This window comes from Trachypithecus francoisi, unplaced genomic scaffold, assembly GCF_009764315.1.
Source record: "Trachypithecus francoisi isolate TF-2019V2 unplaced genomic scaffold, Tfra_2.0 Contig01579, whole genome shotgun sequence".
Taxonomy (NCBI): Eukaryota; Metazoa; Chordata; class Mammalia; order Primates; family Cercopithecidae; genus Trachypithecus; species Trachypithecus francoisi.
Genome location: NW_022681442.1, coordinates 1605001 through 1625000, shown reverse-complemented (window position 1 = coordinate 1625000; position 20000 = coordinate 1605001). Strand labels below are relative to the sequence as shown.

Here is a 20000-nt window from a genome sequence, read left to right as displayed (position 1 = left end):
AAAGCCGTAATCTATGGTTGGTTCATTAAGGGCTGCAACAGGACACAGAAATGTAGATCAGGTTAATTACTTTTATGTCATCCATTACTCGTTTATTGCACACTTACAAATAAATGTGCAGTTCTCCTGCTCTGATGCTCTCTAAGGCAAGCACCCCTGAATGCTAGCTATGTCTTAAGGAATAGATTTTCCCCCTTTTCTTTTGCACATAAAAGCAACGATTATTTCTGATCTATAATTAGACTGGAAGAAAGTCAAAGGGTGACTCAATATATTGTAAAAATGGTAGTGCAGTCACAAAGTTACAGGTCTTGGGGCCATATATAGCAATCACCACCATCACGATGTGATGTCTGCATCACACGGTGCCTTCCACACTGGCCAGGGATTTATGGGAAACTGGCAATTATGACATATGTCCAGCTATTGCTAGCCTCAGATTTATCCCTGTGGTCCTTTTTTGTCTAGCATATTGCCTGAGCACAAACCAGGCAGGAGGAGCACTTATTCTTGCAAAGCTTTAATAATCTGTGAATGGCTGCCTACAAACTGATGTAGAGCACTATCATTCTACAGCTGCAATCCACCAGCCTCACGAAATTGCTGGCCACAAACAGTAATTAATCTTTTTATCCCTCAAATTGTAATTTTGACTATGAACTGTGCGCAGCCATAAATCAGCGGCACATGTGCTGTGTACACTGCATGAATCACGGCCGGGACTCCGTCCGACTGCACACACTGTGTTTAACAAGCTTTATAAGGAGCCATCGGGCTTTATTATGGCTCTGCCTGACTCCAACAAAAACTGAGCCTGGAGGCCCGGGGACACGAGTTAAGATGAAAATACTTATTAGAGTACATTACTTCTTGATGTAGATGGCGTTTTCCGTGGAGTCACTCCACGGTGCGTGGCACAACATAAATCAGAGGTTTTTCGGAGACTAATAAGACCTGCCACCATCTATTCATTACTCTGCCTGCAATTTGGGCCATCACTCATTAGTAATTTGATGAGTAACACCCCCCAACTCAGCAGGTCTGCGAGGTGTGGGGGGACACCAAGACTGCGGCTTCCGGAGAGGACAGCTAGGGGGCCGCCTTTGCAAGTGTGCTCCAAAATAACTGGTCACCGTGTTCCTCGAGCGCCTGGGTGTTGGTGCATCTTGCAAGCAACGCAGGAAGCCTCGCACGTACACTCGATAATGCGCCCGAAAGTTGAGGACCACAATATGATTTGACATTCCATCATACATCCCGGAGACAAAGGTCCGCACAGGAATGTGAAGTAAGACATTTTCTTGTTAATAAAGCATTGATCCGATGTATTGATTTTACATGACATGGCTTTTGCTGGGATTTTGCCCTCTTTTTTCTTTGCAAATAGTAAAGCTCTTCAAAATGCCTCGGCGTATGTGACATGGCAAAATTTCTAACTCTCTGTGATGTAAATTCTATATGTGTAAAACCACTTCATAATCAGACCATTAATCATCAGAAGCTGTCAGCGTTGACTTGGGGGCCAATTTGTCATGTCTCTGCCCAGGCCTCGGCCAGGGTGTCAGGCCAAAGCAGCGTTCGGGCCACAGGGCGCATGCGCGGTCGCCCGGCCTCGCCGAGCCACTTGGCCCAAAAAGGATTAGATAAAGTATTACCTTTCCTGATCAGGGAACAAAAACGGTGGCCCACTGCATTTCTAACATGTCAGGTTTCTCCTCTCTCCCAGCTAATCACCATGACTGTTTGACTTAATGAATCGGCCTGATGAAAGGTGATCAGAAAAGATAGATGGGCGGCCATTATTGATTTCATGCAAATGCCCCTGACAGGTGATAGACGCTTTAATGCAAGCTTTCAGAAGCTTTATGACTTGTAATAACCATACACTCTCATTCTGGGAGAGACGCTTTCCAATGTTTCAGTTGAATTGATATTCTTCTTCGATGCCCAAAAATACCTGAAAGCAGTGTAAGTACGTGGGCCCCTCTCACCTCTCAGTTCAGCCCAAAGGCCACTTACGTCTCAAGAGCAATGACAAGAATAAGCGCAGCACGCGGCACTCTGTTGGAAGTTCGGCTGTGACGCGTAATTGTGCACTGTGGGCTCCCGCCAGGCTGCATGCGGGCGGCAGCAAGGGGCTGGGGCTGCCATTCCAGCTCTAAATCCCTTCCAGGGGCTCGGCGACTGGAAGCCCAATGAGTTTACGTTCAGGAATTAGAAAAACTGCCCCCCTCGTTTTAAATTGCAGGAGGAATGACACGCATTCGTGGTTCTGGGAGGCTTCTGATCACCGAAGGTGGGGTTACCCAATCCACCTCTGTACCCCCAAGAGCAGCTGCCTTCTGCGGAGCTCCTGGGTTCTGCAAAGCCTGGTCAACTAGTGGCCCCTCTGGCCCACAGCCCCCCGAACCCTACAGAACCTACCACCGCCCAGCGCCATCACTGGCAAGTTCCCCGACGGGAGGAGAAAGCACCAGGGCCTCACACACATCTCATGAGCCCTCCGCACACAGAGTTTATGGGCGAGAGCCCTGCCGAGCCAGGGCAAGGCGCTGGCACGTCCAGTCACAGAGCCCCGAGCCAGGCCAATCAATACCACTTTCCTGTTTTAGAACTGGGTAATTATGAGGGGGAGAGATTGCCTGACCTTTCACCTGCGCTGCATTACTTTGCTGATATTAAGATAAATTGCCTGATTTTGGGTAAACATATGCTGCAATTCAAACTGTCAGCACTGGTTTGCTCAGGGATAATTTGTATTGATCTCCCAGCTTCTTCCCAATTTTGCTTACTGACCTCGTGGATAATTAGAGAAGGAGCCTTGGGTGAGCTCAAGTCGGGGATGAAGAAGAAATATGAAGAAGAATAAAGCAAATTTGTTTTATGTTAATATTTGTCAGTCCTCCCCCCACCCTCACATCTGTCAGCATCTGGAGAGCCGTAAATTAATGTACTTGGTTCCCGAGCAATTTATTCCCAGGAATTATTTAGCAGCATGCTTAGTCTCCAAACATGTGTCACTGGGTTAAATTAATTTAAACTCTGCCTTAAACACAACAAAAACAAACGTTATTTTCTACTGAAGGGGAAGAAAACAATACCTTTCTCAAAACGTATTGTAAGCTCCCAACTTTCTGCATGGAATTCCACATATCTGGATCTGAGAGGATGAGTTTTCTAAGAAATCCCCCCCAGAAGTAATTAGTGCCCATTATTTGCCCTGAATTCAAATTTTGCTACGATGGGTTGCTGCGTCTAAGAGATGAATGTATGTGTGAAATTATATCGTTTAAGATATGTCAGATTACAAGGCTGTTGTATCAAAAGTCATAAAACAAATCTCCCCTGTGAAATATCTCTTTATTAACCGTGCCATAAGATATTAACATTCCTCATTTAGTGGAGGGCCTTTTATCTGTTTCAAATACATTATTCGTCCTTTTAGAGATAAACTGTATTAATATCCATTTGAGTAGGCTACCGCGGCCTAATGCATAGTAATTTTTGTTGGAGAGCTTTTATTTTAGAATAAGAAAATTACACAGCAATAAAACCTGAATGAATCAGAAGCTAGAATAGCCGGGAATCACATTCCATGCCAAATGAGGCAAGCAGTCAGGCAGCCTGTGAAAGGCCAGATATCCGGCTATCATATGCAGGCCAGTATCCAGAGCGGGTCATACAAATAGAGCCTGACACGACCACATAGACTCAATGATTCCTGCACGCTGGAATAGCCTACAGCTCGGGAAGGATACATATTTAAATATATTTGAGTGTACTGGAGTTAATCTCGTTACTTTACATGCATTAAAGTCATAACAGAAGAAGCATTCTAAATATTTAAGTCATGCCCGTGTACTGGGGGATTAATCACACCGCAATTGATAAAATTTTAACGGTCTGTGATGTCAGCTTAAGTTGGGGTTGCTGCAGCTAATGTGGTAGCAGAAAATGGCATCAGGAGCTGAGCTGCAGCTGCGGCCAGAGCAGCTCCAACCGGCCTGCTGCAATTAGAGACGTACCAGCGGGCAGGAGGCACTGGGATTTTCTTTCTTGTGACATACGTGGTTGTAGTTTTCATTTTGATGGCTTAACCTTCTTTGTCAGTCAGCCCTGCCCTGAGTTCATGTTGATCTCTAATACCCCAAAATGTATGATTATTTTATTAGACCCAAATAGCAAGTCCATTAACTTATAAACGTCATTCAATTAAATTAAGCAAGGGGACACGTTCAGTACTTCTGGGTTGGTAACACAGAAAAAAAGAAAAATTCAGATTGCAAAACACACACACTTGGGGCCAGTGAGCATTTTCTACAAACAGCAACGGAACCATCCATCTGAAATCCAGTTCCTGCACGGAACATTTTATCAAGCAGCTACTACATGCCTGGGGCTTGGTCGTGGGTCCCCATCAGCTGTGGGAAATCTGCCCCGAAGGGCATCCTGTGAGCAGCAGCCGAGAGCAGAGGGAACTGCTGCAATGGACTCTGGCAGCCCAGGGCGTTCAGGTCCCCTCAAGGCCTGGAGGCTCCCTGCCTGCAAACAGGACTGGACTGTGGCAGGAAGGAGGGGCCAGGGTAAAAGAGCTTAATTGTGATGGCAACCTCCTGACCACCCCTGCCAGGGAGAGCTGGAGACCAGCCCAGCCAGCGAGCAGTGTGCGCCGCCTGTAAGTACTCCTAGAGTAATTGCTCTTCCAGCCACAGTTGTGTTTTTAAAATAGTGTCATTAAACACACAAGGGGAAAACTCGCAGGTAGGAAATGAGACGCTTTTAGCATCACCTCTCCATTGTTTAAGCCCAAGCCCAGCAAGCAGAGAGAGATACAAGAAGTTTTAGGTTTAGCACAAATTTTCTTCCTGCCTGAAAAACCTGACTACAACAATAAAAACAGGAAGACATTCATTTGCTTCATTCCAGCTGCTGGTTGCAGCTATTAAATGAGTTCCAGTTTCATTTCAATAATGATCATCTTCCTGTAACTTCCCAGTCATGCATTTGTCATAATGCAGTAATTTTCTAGCTACAAACAGATTCTCATAATGAGGCAGTTTTTCACATTAGCAACATAACTACATAATAAGAACATCTGCAGTTCCTTTTCCAAGGGACAAGAACGCGCCTCAATTAAGGCAATGGGGATTGTTAAATAAGATATAGTATATTTTACTAACAGGAAGACCCAGACCCTACCCCAACAGACTGCAAGCCGTCAGTGTGCCTGAATGAACACAGGTTGTAATGTGTAAAAATTAAATAAAGTAAAATTAAATTGCTCAATACAAAGACATTCCTCTAGAGGGTGTTAGTGATTTCAGTGACAAAGTGCTATTTGCTGACAAGTAGTTTACACATTAACCAGCTGAATCCAAGGGGGAAAAATGCCAATAGCAATTATATCACCTTGAGGTTATTAAATGTCCCACTGATAAGTAACTAGGTGAACTTGACCAGGTGATAAAGACTGCTGTGAGCAAATGATTGTGCGGTGAAGAATGTTTTTCTGTCCTGCTGTTTCTCCAGATAGCTTTTCTTTCAAAAATGACTGTATAAAAAGTTGCATTAAAAATGTGTGGCCACGGAAGACAAAATTGATATTTAGCTCCCCCCTGAATACCTTGCCCCCACCAGAGCACCTTCATCATTCCACCTCAAAAACATTACACAAAGTCTGCAAATGCCTGTTTTTTCTTCCTTTTTTAGGCTTTAAAATGATGCTAAGTTCTTCACTTTATCATCAACTGTCTCCTCCAAGTGCATTTCATCTATAAGAAATTCAGATGCTCGGGAAATTAAAATTTCAAAGATCTGCTGCAAAAAAAATCAATGGGGCGAGATCAATGCTCATAGAAATTTCATGAACTTTGAACTGATCCAGGCATGATGATGAGAGGTAGCTGGAGTTTCAGGCGGCTGACGGCTCCTCACGTGGATGAAAAGCGGCCAGGGAAGCTGAGAGGAGGGCTACGTTTTAGATGGGTTTTTGCTTTCATATTTTGTCTGACAAAAAAATTAATTTTTAGTCTATTTCAGTAACAAGCAAAAATAGAAAAAAAAAACTGCCTTCCTGATACGACGTGTAATACCCCCGCTTCTTAAGAGCACCTAATGCTTTGCACATTAACGCGGCCATGGAATGAAATCGGTTCCCTCTGCAGCCGATTGCAGGTGCAAATTAATATTGTAAAATGAAGATCAATACATGGACAGGGCCAGATCAATAGTGGCTAAATTATTGCTGCATTTTCCTCCTCATTCAAGATGAGTTGTGTTTTCCTCTCAAAGTCAATACTTTGCAGCTTTTCTCATTAATTTCTCAATAAATTTGGCAATGAATTTCAATCACAGCACTCGGCAGGGTGAGCCCGGCATTGTGGTGTGCACGGGAAGCACAAAGGCCTTGCAGCCTCCGCGTTGTTCACCAGGGGCGCTGCCCGCGGGGGCTGGCCTGGCTCCCTGGCCTGGCCAAGGGACGGGCAGGAAGATGTCAGGTCACCCTCCTCCTACACCCAGAGGCAAACCTTGCGATTGCCCTCACAAAAATGACAGTGGCTTTTCTAGCATCCTGGCCGCTCCCACCCATGGGGCCCCCCGATGCCAGCGGGGGATGGCTCAGACCTGCCCAGGGTCACCCTGGGTTTCACACCAGTGACTCCAGGATCCCCCCAACCCACTCACTGCAGGGTATTTCTGTCGCAAAGTCTCTTAAGGTTGAGAAAAACACTTGACTTCTAATTGGAATTGGAGCCACCTCCTTCGTATCGGGAATATTGTTCTGGAATTCACACAGACAGCCCAACCGGGCCTCGTGCACAGGGACCAGCTTCCATTCACCACTACCTGGCAGCGGATGGCGGCATTGTGATGTGACACGAGGCACAGAAAAGGGGACAGCTCATCTTCCTTGTACCAAAATAATACCCTTGCTGACAACTATTGGATTGCATTCAAACAATTCTGTTTACATACCTCAAAGAATATGTTGGATGATGGCTTTTATAGTCGTTGGAAACTACATCTACCCAGCCCAGCCCTGCAGCTCGGAAAACTAAGGCACGTGGCCTCCTCACTTCTCCGTGGCTTTCGCCTCTGGGGACGGGCCTGAGGGAGACAGGCACTTCCCAAGGCGGAGGCTCTGAGGTCGGGAAGTGGGTCCCAGCCATCCTACAACCCTCAAGCTCCCCAAGACGGTTGTTCTGACGTTTTCAACCAAGTGGAGAAATGCCTGGAAACAAAAGGAAGAGACACCAGCCAGTAAAAGCCACCCTCAGCACAATAAAAAGATGTGTGCGATGGAATACTATATCCTTTTCCTTAAGAAAAGCAACATCAAGTGTCCCTCTGCTGCCACGCCTCCCAGAGATGTTTTGCAGGGAGGAGAGAGATCTTAAGAACCAAGCGGGAAATCTAATGCTCTGTGGAGAACCCTCTGAGCAATGGATTTGCACACTTTAAACCAGCGGAAAATCTGCACACAGAGGTAAACAGAAAAAGGAGCTTGCAAAGTCCAAGCCCCTCCCAAGGTCAGGTGTGTCCCTGCCAGGGTTGAGGACAGAGGCAGCCCCGTTCTGTGCTCTGGGGTGGGCCACACTCCCATGGGGATGGTTGTTCCCAGCCACCCCATGTGCTTGTTCAGGCCTCTGCCCTCCCCATAGGAGGAAGGCCACCCAACAGGTCACCCTCTGCCATGTGCCTGCCCTACTCAGTGTGATGCCCACGGTAGGTGTTCAAGGTAATGAGTAATGCAGGCCTCTTGAAGACATCCGGCCAACACAGAAGGTATCACATTTTCTATTTTGAAAAGCCAAAGTGGGCTGGGTGTGGTGGCTCAAGCCTGTAATCCCAGCACTTTGGGAGGCCGAGACGGGTGGATCATGAGGTCAGGAGATCGAGACCATCCTGGCTAACACGGTGAAACCCCGTCTCTACTAAAAAATACAAAAAACTAGCCGGGCGAGGTGGCGGGCGCCTGTAGTCCCAGCTACTCGGGAGGCGGAGCTTGCAGTGAGCTGAGATCCGGCCACTGCACTCCAGCCTGGGCGACAGAGCGAGACTCCGTCTCAAAAAAAAAAAAAAAAGAAAAGCCAAAGTGAACATCACATTTCTCGTATGTTCACAAAAACATGTATTCACAAATGTTCCTGGCAGTGTTTTCCATAATATCCAAATGTTTGTCAATGAAAGAATGGATAAACAAAATGTGGTATATCCATACAACAGAATAGTACTCAGCCATGTACAGGAGTGAAACCTTGATACCCGTTACCACAGGGATGAGCCTGGAAAACATGCAAAGTGAAACAAGCCAGACACAAAGAACTAGATATATAACGTGTGTCCCCATTTATAGGAAATATCTGGAACAGGCAGATCCATAGGGAAGGGAGGTAGATTCATGGTTGCCAGGAGCTAGGGGAGGCCAGGAAAGGAAAACCCAAGGCATGGGCCACCCTCCACACTCGCACTTCTCTATGGCTCTCACTTCTGGGGACCGGGACAGATCCAGAGACAGACGTTCCCCAAGGGAGGGAGGAATGGGGCAACAGCTAGTGGACACGGGGTCCCGTTAGTGTGACGAAAACGTTTTTGAATTAGACTGATGGTTGCCAAACTTTGTGAATGTACGAAAAGCCACTTAATTGTATACTTTGGGTGAATTCTATGATATGTGAATTATATGTGAACAAAAAACAGTGTTTTTAGTGAACGTAACGTTCCTCATCTGAATTATATGTGCCAGCTCTGTCTACACTAAGGAAACATCTTCCAGGGCCGGAGTGCTGTTTAGAATAAAGGTGTGTCCAGTACCTGTGTAAAAGCACAGGGCCCGCACGGGGTGAACAAGACAGAGCCCAGCTGTGGGGGAAGGGCCTGGTGTGGGGAATCTATTCCCATTCAGGGAGTGTAACTCAATTTCCCAACATTATTACCCTTTTCAATCTCCATGGAGGCATTTTTAACTCCTGGTTTTTTAGGCTACATAAAGAAGAAAAGGAATGTTCTAAGGCAGAGAGGCTTTAAAGACATCACCAAGATTAATGTAAACACTGGAATTCCCAAAAGCATTCTAGAACACAGCATGCTAGATTACGTGTCTCCTGTAAAATGTCCTATTTCCACATGGGGTTCCCAAATGCCAAGGTATACTGGGACCAGAAGGCCATCGTGTCCTCATCTGACCTCCTTCTTGCCACAGCAGCCCCCAACCCAGCCCTGGCCTGCCTCACTCACAGCCCCATGCCCAGCTGGCGCTCCTTGGCCTGGAAATCCTCAACCCCTACTGCTCAACCTCCAGGGGTACAGCCTCCACGGCCCCCTCCCCACCACCTCCCCAAGGCGCCCTTCCTCTCAAATCCACCAGTGCCTCGTCTGCTTCTCTTGTCATCAGATGGAGCGCCTTCTTCATTCTGACTATTTTATTAACTTTTCCATGTCCTGCTTCATTCCCACAAGACCTCGAGTCAGTGTGATGGCAAATGTGGCTTCTGCACCAGGCACGTGCCAATGGCCATCCAGATACCAGGCCCCAGGCTGCCAGGATGGAGACCATCACTTCCCTTGGCAAGGGACCCACTGCCGAATGGGCAGGTATGTCACCCCACCTGATACCCTAACCATGAGCACCTATAAGAACCGACAGCTTCCCCATCTCTCAGTATCACCTGCTGTGTCCAGGTGGGTGAACACTGGGAGCCGGGGCAGATTCCAAACCATGTTGACAGTAAGTTTCCACAGCATGGCATACCTTTATGTAAGATACCGTGTTCACACCATGCTCGTCCAATAGATCATTCCCGCCAGTTGGCATTTTGCAAGTATGCAGGAAAGGAGAATCACTGATGCTGGTGGAATCTGGGGTGGTGAGGAAGGGGAGCAGTCCCCTGGCGAACACGGGGCTCGGGCATGTGGCAGGTGTTCACTATCATGGTGCCACAGCAAAGCCAGGGCATGGTCTGGATCTCAGTCCTTGGGGTTGTACATACCAAATGCCAGCTTCCCTGGGCAAGGGGCATGTGAAGCTGCAGCCCAATACCCTGTGTGGTGTCTGCCAGTGGCACGTTTCTCTCCCTTACAGGGTATTAAGACTCAGTGGACTTCTGAAACAATCACCACCCTAGCCTATGGCCTGTTTGGTCTTTAGTTTGGGACAGGCCACGGCCTGATGCCAAGCATGTGGTAAAGCAATCTCGATGCCACCCGTCCTGAAGTCTCTTCCATTGTAAGAGCCCTGGAGGAGCCGCCGCCCTCAGCTTGGTGCCTGTTTGGAAGCTCAGTGCCCGCAGGCCTAAAGCCTGCATGGGATGTTTCTGCAGTGTGAGCATGTTCCTTAGGAAAAACACCAAGTGGGTCTTCCGAACCAGGGCTAGAAGGGATGGTCATCAACAAGCATCTGACTGACCCCAGCCTGGGTGCCCGGGGCTGAGACAAGAAGGGCCAGCGGGGAGATTCCCAGCCAGGGGCCTCCTCTAGAGAAGACAAGGAGGTAAAAAGATGGATAAAAACCTGGCAGAATCCACCCTCCCCAATCCGACCCCCTGGATTTCCTGACTTTAGGCTTTCTCAGATGCCTGAAGCACGGGTCTAGGCCTCAGAGGCTCCAGGGCTCACTGTGCCAGGCTGTAAGCTTTCTATCTGGGAAGACGTAGAAAGGGCTATCTCAAGAGTGCAGGGAGAAGGTGGCATCCAGAAAGGAGAGGAAGAAAAGAATGACCCCAGCCACGCAGCACCTCTAAGAAACTTCCCTCCAAAGATGATTTGCACCAATGCTGACCAAAATCTGCCATGGCCTCCTATCTCAAAGGGAGCTTCTCTATTTGAAATTTCGCATGCTCCATAATGACCCTTTGAGAGTGTGTGCCCCTACGCATACACTCAGGTTCCTTGTGAAGTCAAGTCACTCCATGTGCTCATGAAAAGCATTTGAAAACTTCTATTTTGCCTTTTAGTGTAGCAAACAGTCCACATCGCTGACGGACAGCCTTCTATTTGTTGTTGTGGCTTTATTTTAAAACCACTCTAAAAGACGAAAGTTACGTTTTACTCATTTTGCTGTTTTTTTTCTTTTTGGAGATGGGGTTTCACTCTATCTTGCCCAGGTTGGAGTGCGGTGGCACAATCTCGGCTCACTGCAGCCTCTGCCTCCCAGGTTCAAGAGCTTCTCCTGTCTCAGCCTCCCGAGTAGTTGGGACTACAGGCATGCACCACCACACCTGGCTAATTTCTTTGTATTTTTAGTGGAGACGGGGTTTTACCATGTTGGCCAGGCTGGTCCTGAACTACTGACCTCAGGTGATCCACCTGCCTCAGCCTCCCAAAGTGCTGGGATTACAGGCGTGAGCCACCATGCCCAGCCTCATTTTGCATTTTCTACAACAAATTAAAAAGGCCCAAGTGACTGAAATGATAGTTTTGGAAAAGCACCTTTTTCTCAAGCCAGGCTTCTGTAATCCAAGCCTCAGCCTAGAGCCACTGTGCACAGACAGGTCTCAGGACCCTCCAAAAACAGCCTCACGTGAAACTACGAGCAGCCAGGTCCTAGCACTGTCACTGACTCAGCTGGCCGGGCACACGCCAGAGCGACACATACTCTATCGATTCCAGCCATGGGCTGCTAGCATTGGGCCCGATGTCCAGCCATGGCGATTTGGTGGGACGGAGCTTGAGGCACTGGTAACTTATAAGCCAGAAAGAGAAACGTTTAGAGGCAGCATTTAGTTCTTGTTCCTATTCTTCTGGGACAACAGAGTGATCAATTTCATCTCCTCTTTGGTGCTGAAAGAACCGCACACTTCTGTTTCAGGTCCTCTACCAACACGTTTGTGCTGACGTCTCCCTTGGTCTTCAGAGTTTAACCTGTGGGAGTTGTGGCCGGAGGGATCTGTGGTATTTAATTTTACATCATATTATCCCCGCTTTATTCTGCACTTCAGGTGATCACACTTATTTTGTTCTAAATGGTCTGTTGCCCTCTTCTCCCACAGTCCCGAACCATCTCCTGGACCCACTCCAAGCTGTTTTCAGAAGCACGTCCTCAATCAGAAACTCAAAAGTCTGGAGCATGACCCGCTCTACCCCCTACTCTCCTCCCTGCAGCCCCAAGAAGGGCCACCGCAAGGTGGGTGAGGAGCGGGACCAGAGGACCCACCTACTCAGGGGGCTTAACAGGAGGAGGGCCGGGCCCGCCTCTGCTGTCCTCAACCCGACAATTGCCAAGTGAAACCCGGATGACCCTTTTGTCCTTTGGGGAAGATGAATGGCCACCTCCTCTCTGCTACATTTTGTCAGGTTTGGTGCTGAAGAGTCAATACCTTCACCTTGACATGGAAACTTTGTGATTTATCAGCTCGTTTCTCCTCCTGGGTTAGCGTGGCCCCGAGGAGAGCAGCCAATCGGGGTGCAGGGTGCAGACTTGGTCACAGCCACTTGGAAACCGACCAAAGCCCCCTCGGATGACAGACAAATGTGTCTTGTTAGCAACAGCCCAAAAGCGCTTGACTTGTACTAATAACAAAAAGGCCATGCTGGTCACCGTGGGTCTAAAGACGAAGCACCCTGTCACCAGCCTGGTTGGGAAATTAGCAAATAATGTTCTTTTCCTTGATAAATGGGTGACAGCTCCCTCTCACCAATCATTTTTAACATTTTGATGCATGCCTATGATCCCACTGGAGGAGCAGAAAAGTTTACTGGCCCTCAATTTTCAGATGATGAATGGAACTCTCTAAATGTGCGATTTCTGTATGAGGTATAGTTCATTTTAAGCAATTCTAGTAAATGGGTGTCACTGATTAGGACAAATAGTCTACTTGTGCAATATCACAAACGGTGTGTCTCATTCTCCTGGCCTCCTTCGAGACGGGAAAGAGAGGGGACAGCAGTGACCCTGGAAGCCGTCCTGGCCCCACTCTTCAAAGGGCCGTGTTATTGAATCTCACCCCAGCACCCACTTAGCATGCTGGCAGTTTAATTGATCATGGTTTGGGTTGATGCTACGATATAGCAGTGGGGAGGACAGCGGTGGGAGCCTGCCCTCCTTCCCTTCCTTTGTGGCTCTGCCTAAGGGGCCCTGAGGACCCTTGAAATGACCCCAGTGATGGCAGTCAGCCTCACTCCCAGGGGAAGGGGCTGAGGCACGGATGCACACCACCCCAGTTGATGTGGGAAAAAAAATCACTCTTTGCCATCCATATTTAAACAAAGGACAAAAGCTAAAGTGATGTCAGGAGAAGTTGTGTTGTTGGAATCACGCATTATCTTGTGATTATCCCAACTCTGGGCAGGTCCACAGTCAGCCTGAGCTGAAAACACAGACCCAAGCTATTCTCTGACAGAACCAACTTGACAGAAAAGCAAAGGTGCCTGGAGGGTGTCTCTTCTCGGGGGGCTCACTGGGGGTGATGGGGGGACACAGACATCCTTGGACACCATTGACTGGTGGGTTTGAAGCAGGACAGCCAGTGTGGCTGCAGGAGGGCCTGCTACAGAGAGGAACGAACAGTCAGTCACAGAGATGATGAGAGTCACCCACAGAATTGAGCCAAAGAGTCCCCAGACTCCAGGACCCATAAGGAAAGCATGTGGTTTACATGGAAGGAAGGCGTTAGCATTTAGTTGAGCATAGTAAAAATAGTATGATTTGTGGGCGGCAATTAAGCATCATTTGCTCTGTGCATCCAAGTAATTTGTTTGAGGAGCACCGGCCTGGGAGACAGCAAGCTGGGGCTGGCGTGGTCGAAGGGCACAATGGACTCCGTGGTGCTAACAGGACTGCCTCTCAACGCACACACAAGATCTTTAACACACTTAAGAACCATGAGTGCTTTCACGAGGGGAATGAAGTGGGGCTAAGTTGTGGACACCCGCCAGGAGACGGGGGAAATCCTCACCCAGGGCCAGGACAGCCCTGGAGGACACAGCGTCGCCCCTTGACGCACTGCCAGTTTTAAGGTACATATGACTTTAAAAAAAAAGAAGAAAAGTAAACCATAAATACTGTATCAGAAAGAAAAGAAACTGTTAGCAATTACTGGTTGAGTAACGATTTCATAAGCCTGAAGCTGAATGAATGTCCTTGTGCAGAAAATAATCACTTTTATGTTCCCATCTAGTAACTGCATCCCGGGGCTGGGAGCAGTCCAGGTATTCCGCCGTCAAGAGCTCCCTGTGTCCACTTTGGATGTGGTTGCTATCGACTGCCAATATCTTGTTTAGTAACTGGGTTCAGTCTGTCGCAGACAACATGTTGGCTCCCAGTAATTTGTGATAATTTCTTTAATTGAGCAAAAGAAATCTCTAAAGTGAGGGTGGGTCAATCAACCATCCGGGTGCAAGAAACCAAGAGTAAGAAACACAGACCCAGCCACCTCCCCAGTGTCCCGTGAATGATGCTGGAAGTCAAGCCACCACTCCCAGCTGGCCTCAGTGCTTTTGTTTAATAGGAAACCATTCTGCCAAATGGACATTGTTGGAAAACAGTAACACACGCAGTTGCGCCACGATGCTTCACACTTGAAAACGTGTCTAGGAAAGTAGTTTCCTCAGTAACATAATTTCAATTAGATGCATACAAATTCCAATCTGTCTTAATCAGATAACACTGTAATGCTTATATTCTAATTAAAAAATAATTTCTTTTATTACTCTTAACCATTTGATGTGTTTCTATGGGTGGAATTATAAATGCAAAACTGCTCAATTTGTGTATACTGCGAGTTTCTCAGGTAGGACATTCTGGGACTATTTTAATTATTATTAAACAAGCAAATGGTACACTATTAGACAAATATTAAAACAAGCACTGCACTCAGTTATTAATTTGCACTATTCACTTTTAAATGCAGCAAATATCTCATTAATTTAATTTTAGGTGCCCACCAGTTTATATTGCATTTTACAGTCTAGAAGGCAATTTACTATTAACTGGCAATTACATACAGAGTGATTGTTAATTCTGCTCCTAAGTGCTAGCCGCTTGAAAATTGTTCTCTCTCTCTAATTTTTGACCTTCTTACAACAGGGTGAGGCACATGGGAATACAAAGAACCAGTATGGAGGCGCTGGACATGTCATTTGTGACTCATTCTTTTAATTCACCGTGCTAATCAACTGAACTGCCACAGCCTCCCAAGGTAATTGTGTCTTTATAGGAGTTGAAAGCAGCAGGCAAAAGGGCCTGGATGGATGGGGCCTGGCCTGCCTTCCCCTTCCCACTCGGGGTTGACTAATAGGGTCTGGTTCAGAAAAATCTGGTGTTTCTCAGATCACTGTAAACAGATCATTGAGGCCTTTTGCAAAGTCCCTCCCAGCCTCTGGCGGGCAGCCCCTCCTCTGAGCACAGGTTCATTAGTCCTCCGCCTGGCGGCCCCAGCCGGCCTCACGCGGGGAAGGTTAAATGTGAGGGTGTCCCGGCAGCCTCCGGGCCTGGGGGACACTGATGGGAACCAGACGCTCAGGGGACGGTGCCTATGTCGTGACATGCAAAGGGGCTGGCTCAGTTTTCAGCGGGGGAGTGCAATTCCCGGTGATTACCTCATTGTCCCCATCAATTTCGGGGCAATGCAAATCAGACAGAAGCTTCCAGGTCAGACAGGTCATGACCCCACCTTTCCTCTGCTCCCCAGCCTGTAGAGCCTGTATCCCTTACATCACCTTTGAAATGGATATTCCTCTTAATGACTGGGGTGTAGGGGAGCCAATAGGTTAACCTCCAGCCAAGAAAGGCTGGGCTGTGGCAGAGCGTCACCAAACACCCACTCACGGGAGCATGTCTCGATGGAGGAAATCCCTGAAGCTTCGGGCAGCCAGGACCCTGAGCTTGTGCCCGAGAAGCCCAGTCAGCCCCAGAGGGGGCACAATATGGGCTGTAGATATAGAAGGTAGGCACTTGGACAGGCTGGGTCAGGGCTGGAACTAAGGTGTCCACTCGTCCTTTAGTAGGAGGATATGAGACCTGGAGAGGATATCCCTGGCCGAGGAAGGCATCTTACCTGGCTGGAGGGCAACAGGAACAGGCTGCAGACAGCAGAGAGCTGCCCCCTCCCCGCACCAGCCCCAGAGCAGCAAGAGCTGGGCCCTGCCATGCTGGGAATTGAGGGAATGCTGACATTGCAGGCTCTGCCACACCATGTGATACCTGCCAGCCAGTGATAGGCAGCTCCTCCCACCCTACACATCCGCGTCTGTCTACGAATGCACAGCCCAAGGCCTTTCTCTACAGCACTGGGGACAGAATCCCCAGGAGACAGTAGGCAAAGTACAAAGAAAGGACTGGACCTTTCCGTGATCTTCTTTCTAACAGTAGCTGTGCAGACTTCCCCACCAAAAAGCCCACGTATGCAAAGATCTGAACTCATGAAAGGATCCGCTGAAGGCATCCACTAAAGCGTTCATCCAGGATGGGCTGACAGTCCAGTGTGAGAACAGGGGGCTTATTCATTCACTTTTGTGCGGAGGCAGTCAGTCTTGCCACATGCAAACACACATCACTTTCGTGTCACAAACCAGGACCCCGCAGCAGACACAGGCACCTACACGGGAGCCCACCCCTGGCATGTGCCCGCTGAAGCTCAGGTGCTGCTCCATGGCTCACAAGCAATAATCAATACCCGCTTTCCTAAGGAGCTCAGGACTCGAGCAGGATCCCACAGAACCCAGCAGAAGTTCACCCTCAGTGACTTTCCACAGGAAGGACCATTTATACCATGTGTTAGACACTATAGGTAAGTCATCCCTGATCCTTACCCAAACTTTGCCAGGTAGAGCAGAGGAGAAATTGAGACCACAGGAGTAAGGATATGCCCAGGTCCCAGTCTGTCTGCAAACACCAGGTCTCTGCACAGGGCCTGCAACCTCTACAGCCAGATGAGCCAAGGGACTCAGGGGCATGTGGTACACATACCAACAGTTTGCATGAGGAAGCATGTGGAAATGTGCACTGTGTGGCTTCAGCGCACACATGAAAACAGCCCTACGGCAAGGTGCCAGAAAGGACCCCCCGGCCCATGGTGGGATTCTGATGTCTCGCCTCTCCCAGGTACCTGGGGCCTACAGACGCTGCATTTCATTGCACAGCAAAAGTTCTTATTTGTTGAAGTGTATATAAGTGTTTAAAAGGTGCCCCAATTTTTAGAACCCCATTGTGACATGTCTTTATTTTTTAAAACACTGGGATTCCAAAACCTAGAGAAGCGGCCGTCTCTCCATCTCAGAGTCTTACATGCAGGCCAAGAGGTGTCCGGACATCAGCTCTTTGCTAGGCCCACCTCCCCTATGGTCTTCTGGCAGCTCCTGGGCGCCTGGTCCTGTGTGTGCTGGTCCCACAGAAGGTGGCCTCTAGTGTGGGGCAAGCACTGCCTCTCCCGCCCTAACCCCATGGAGAGTGCTGAGCTGTCGACTGGACGCCTCTGGGACAGCAGCCCTGGCCCGCCACCAAGACCCATCCAGGCACACCCTGGGGTGACGCTGGGCCTGATGTACAGTGGGCAGCGGCAGGATGTATATCTTGCCTTTCTTGCTCACTCAGTCCTTCCTAAGAAGGGAAGAGGCTGAGGGATGTCTATTGCCTCTTTAAACCTTCTGAAAGCAGAGGGGGCTTAGCATCCTCCATGTCACCCACTCTCCGGACAGAGGAGAGGACTGTCCCCCAGTGGGCATCTTTCAGGTGGTGATGGCAGGAGTTGAAGCCCCATCCCCTAGTCCAGGTTCCTGCTGCGGCCCTCACGGCCACCCCAGGACACCAGGCCACAGTCACCCAGCCACTGCACAAGCAGGTCAAGGCCACAGATAGTAAGTATTCATCTCGTTCACTGTCATCAGGTTCCAGCAGGCACTGTCCATCATTAAAAACATCTCTCAAATATCACAGCCTTTGGAGTTGGCTAAGATTAGAAATCAAAATGCAAACATGCCTTAAGTTAAAGTGAGTTGTTTGTTTTGAGACAGGGTCTTGCTCTGTCACCCAGGCTGGAGTCCAGTGGCGCAATCAAGATTCACTGCAGCCTTGACCTCCCGGGTTCAGGTGATCCTCCCACCTCACCATCCTGAGTAGCTAGGACCACAGGCATACACCACCATGCCCCACTGATTTTTAAATTTTTGTAGAGACAGGGTTTTGCCGTGTTGCCCAGGCTGGTCTTGAACTCCTGGACTCAAGTGATTCTCCTGCCTCTCAAAGTGCTGGGATCACAGCTGTGAGCCAACATGCCCAGCCAACTGGAAGTTTATTTATGGCATTTCTCAATAGCAATCCTGAACAAGTGGTGCTAATTCAGCCCTTGCATGGACAAAGCATTGCATAGAACAACTGTAAGACATCAAGCATGTGTAACTGCATAGGCCACACTTCCTGCTGCCAGGAGTCTGTCCCGCACCCTCAGAGAATACAGATCTCCTTTAGGAAGCAGTGTCATGTAGGGTTCGAGACCCTAGGCTGGAGCAAGAAAGACCAGGCTTACATACGCCTTGCATTTACTGGGGGTGTGGCCTGTGCACTGACTTCATCACCTTCCTGAGCCTCAGCGTGTGCAGCAGAACAGCAGTGACACCACGGGGCAGAGGCATGGAGACCAGTGGACACGCGGCCCCTAGCCCCATGTGGAGCCAGGCACATGGACAGCTGCCCCAGTGGTAGCTGGGTGACTGTTGTTCCTAATGACGCCCCCCGCCACTTTGTTTACAGGTGAGGAGCCTCACAAACAGAGAGAGGTACCGAAGCTCACACAGCCACGGGGACTGTCCCATCCATGACGTCATATGCCATCTCAAAGATGTGGAAACCACACACCCAGCTAAGCCCAACCCACAGGCCAAGGGAGCTTCGCCCGTCTTCTCACAGACCCCTGCCCTCTCTGTACAGTCCTCCCGTGCCCTCACGAGCACCTCCTGGTGGGGAGGAGGCCTCTACCGCTTTCCCACAGAAGCTGGAGCTATGAACTCACCGGTGTAGACAAAGCGCCCAGGAGCACCTTTGCAGAACTGCTTGGATTTGTAGGAGAGGGTCACTTCGACGACGCCAGGAATGTGCCTCGGCGGGGTCTGGACTCGGATGGCATGGGGAGTTATCAGCTACAAAAACCACACAGTGAACAGGCGCTCAGCGGCGCTGGCCGTGAGAGGCGGACACTTGCCAGTTGGATATAATTACCAAAATGAGCACAAATTGGACCATCGTCTTGGAATGCCCCCTCCTAGCTGTCACCCAGAGTCTCGGGACCTACAGTGTTTTTTAAGAAAAATAGCTGCAAATGATCCCAGGTTTTAGTTTGCAGGAAAGGCCACAGGGCATCATTCATATGAAAATTGCCACCATATGTCTCCTTAAACCTGCTTCTAGTAATTCTAGCACTAATTGTTCCAGTGGACGGGGGACCTCGGTGGCAGGTTTTAAACCCCAGGGCTGCAGGGCAGGGGGGTGTTCCGTACCCACCCACGGGAGAGGCTCCTGCCACAGGCGAATAGTGCAGTGCGTTAAAAGGGGATTTTGCCATAGGGCACCTCGTGTCAATACACTATCGACAGCTTGTCAAATCCACTCATGAAGACAGCAACAGCGCGAAGCTGACCGAGTCCGCGGGCTTACCTCGCTCCACACCAACATAGTTCCGAACACAACTTGCAGCCCGTCAAAGAAGTTGTCGCCAATTATGATGACGGTGGCACCCCCCGTGGTCCAGCCTTCACTGGGACTGATGGCCTTGATGCACGGAGTGGCTGCTCACACAAGACAGAGAAGGCAGACCTTAGAGCCGCATCCTCCTCCGACGCTGGGCCACTTGGCCACCACGTCCTGCCAGCCACCACGGGAGGAGAGGCGCGCCGTTCCTCCAGGCGGCACGCACAGGGCAACCTTAGATCGGCATGTTGATGTGTTTAAAGCAAACTGTTAAATGTTTTATAAGGGAAAGGCCGAGTTGCGGAATACTAGCGAGCAAGAAAAAAATGGCTTGATATAGCAAATTATGTGTCAGGGCAAATATGACTATTACAAATGATTAAGC

At 49.0% G+C, this 20000-nt stretch overlaps 1 protein-coding gene across 9 annotated transcripts in view; it reads right to left on the bottom strand.

Moving 5' to 3' along the window:
• Positions 1-20000, bottom strand: part of EBF3 (EBF transcription factor 3) — a 131549-nt gene that overhangs the window by 14173 nt on the left and 97376 nt on the right. For all 9 annotated transcript variants that reach the window (XM_033178803.1, XM_033178816.1, XM_033178822.1 and 6 more), the window contains exons 9-11: positions 19583-19713; positions 18942-19068; positions 1-32 (exon numbers count right to left, since the gene is read on the bottom strand). The exon at positions 1-32 is cut by the window's left edge and continues 57 nt beyond it. In XM_033178803.1, the coding sequence (XP_033034694.1) occupies positions 1-32; positions 18942-19068; positions 19583-19713 (290 nt within the window). The remainder of the gene's footprint in view (positions 33-18941; positions 19069-19582; positions 19714-20000) is intronic.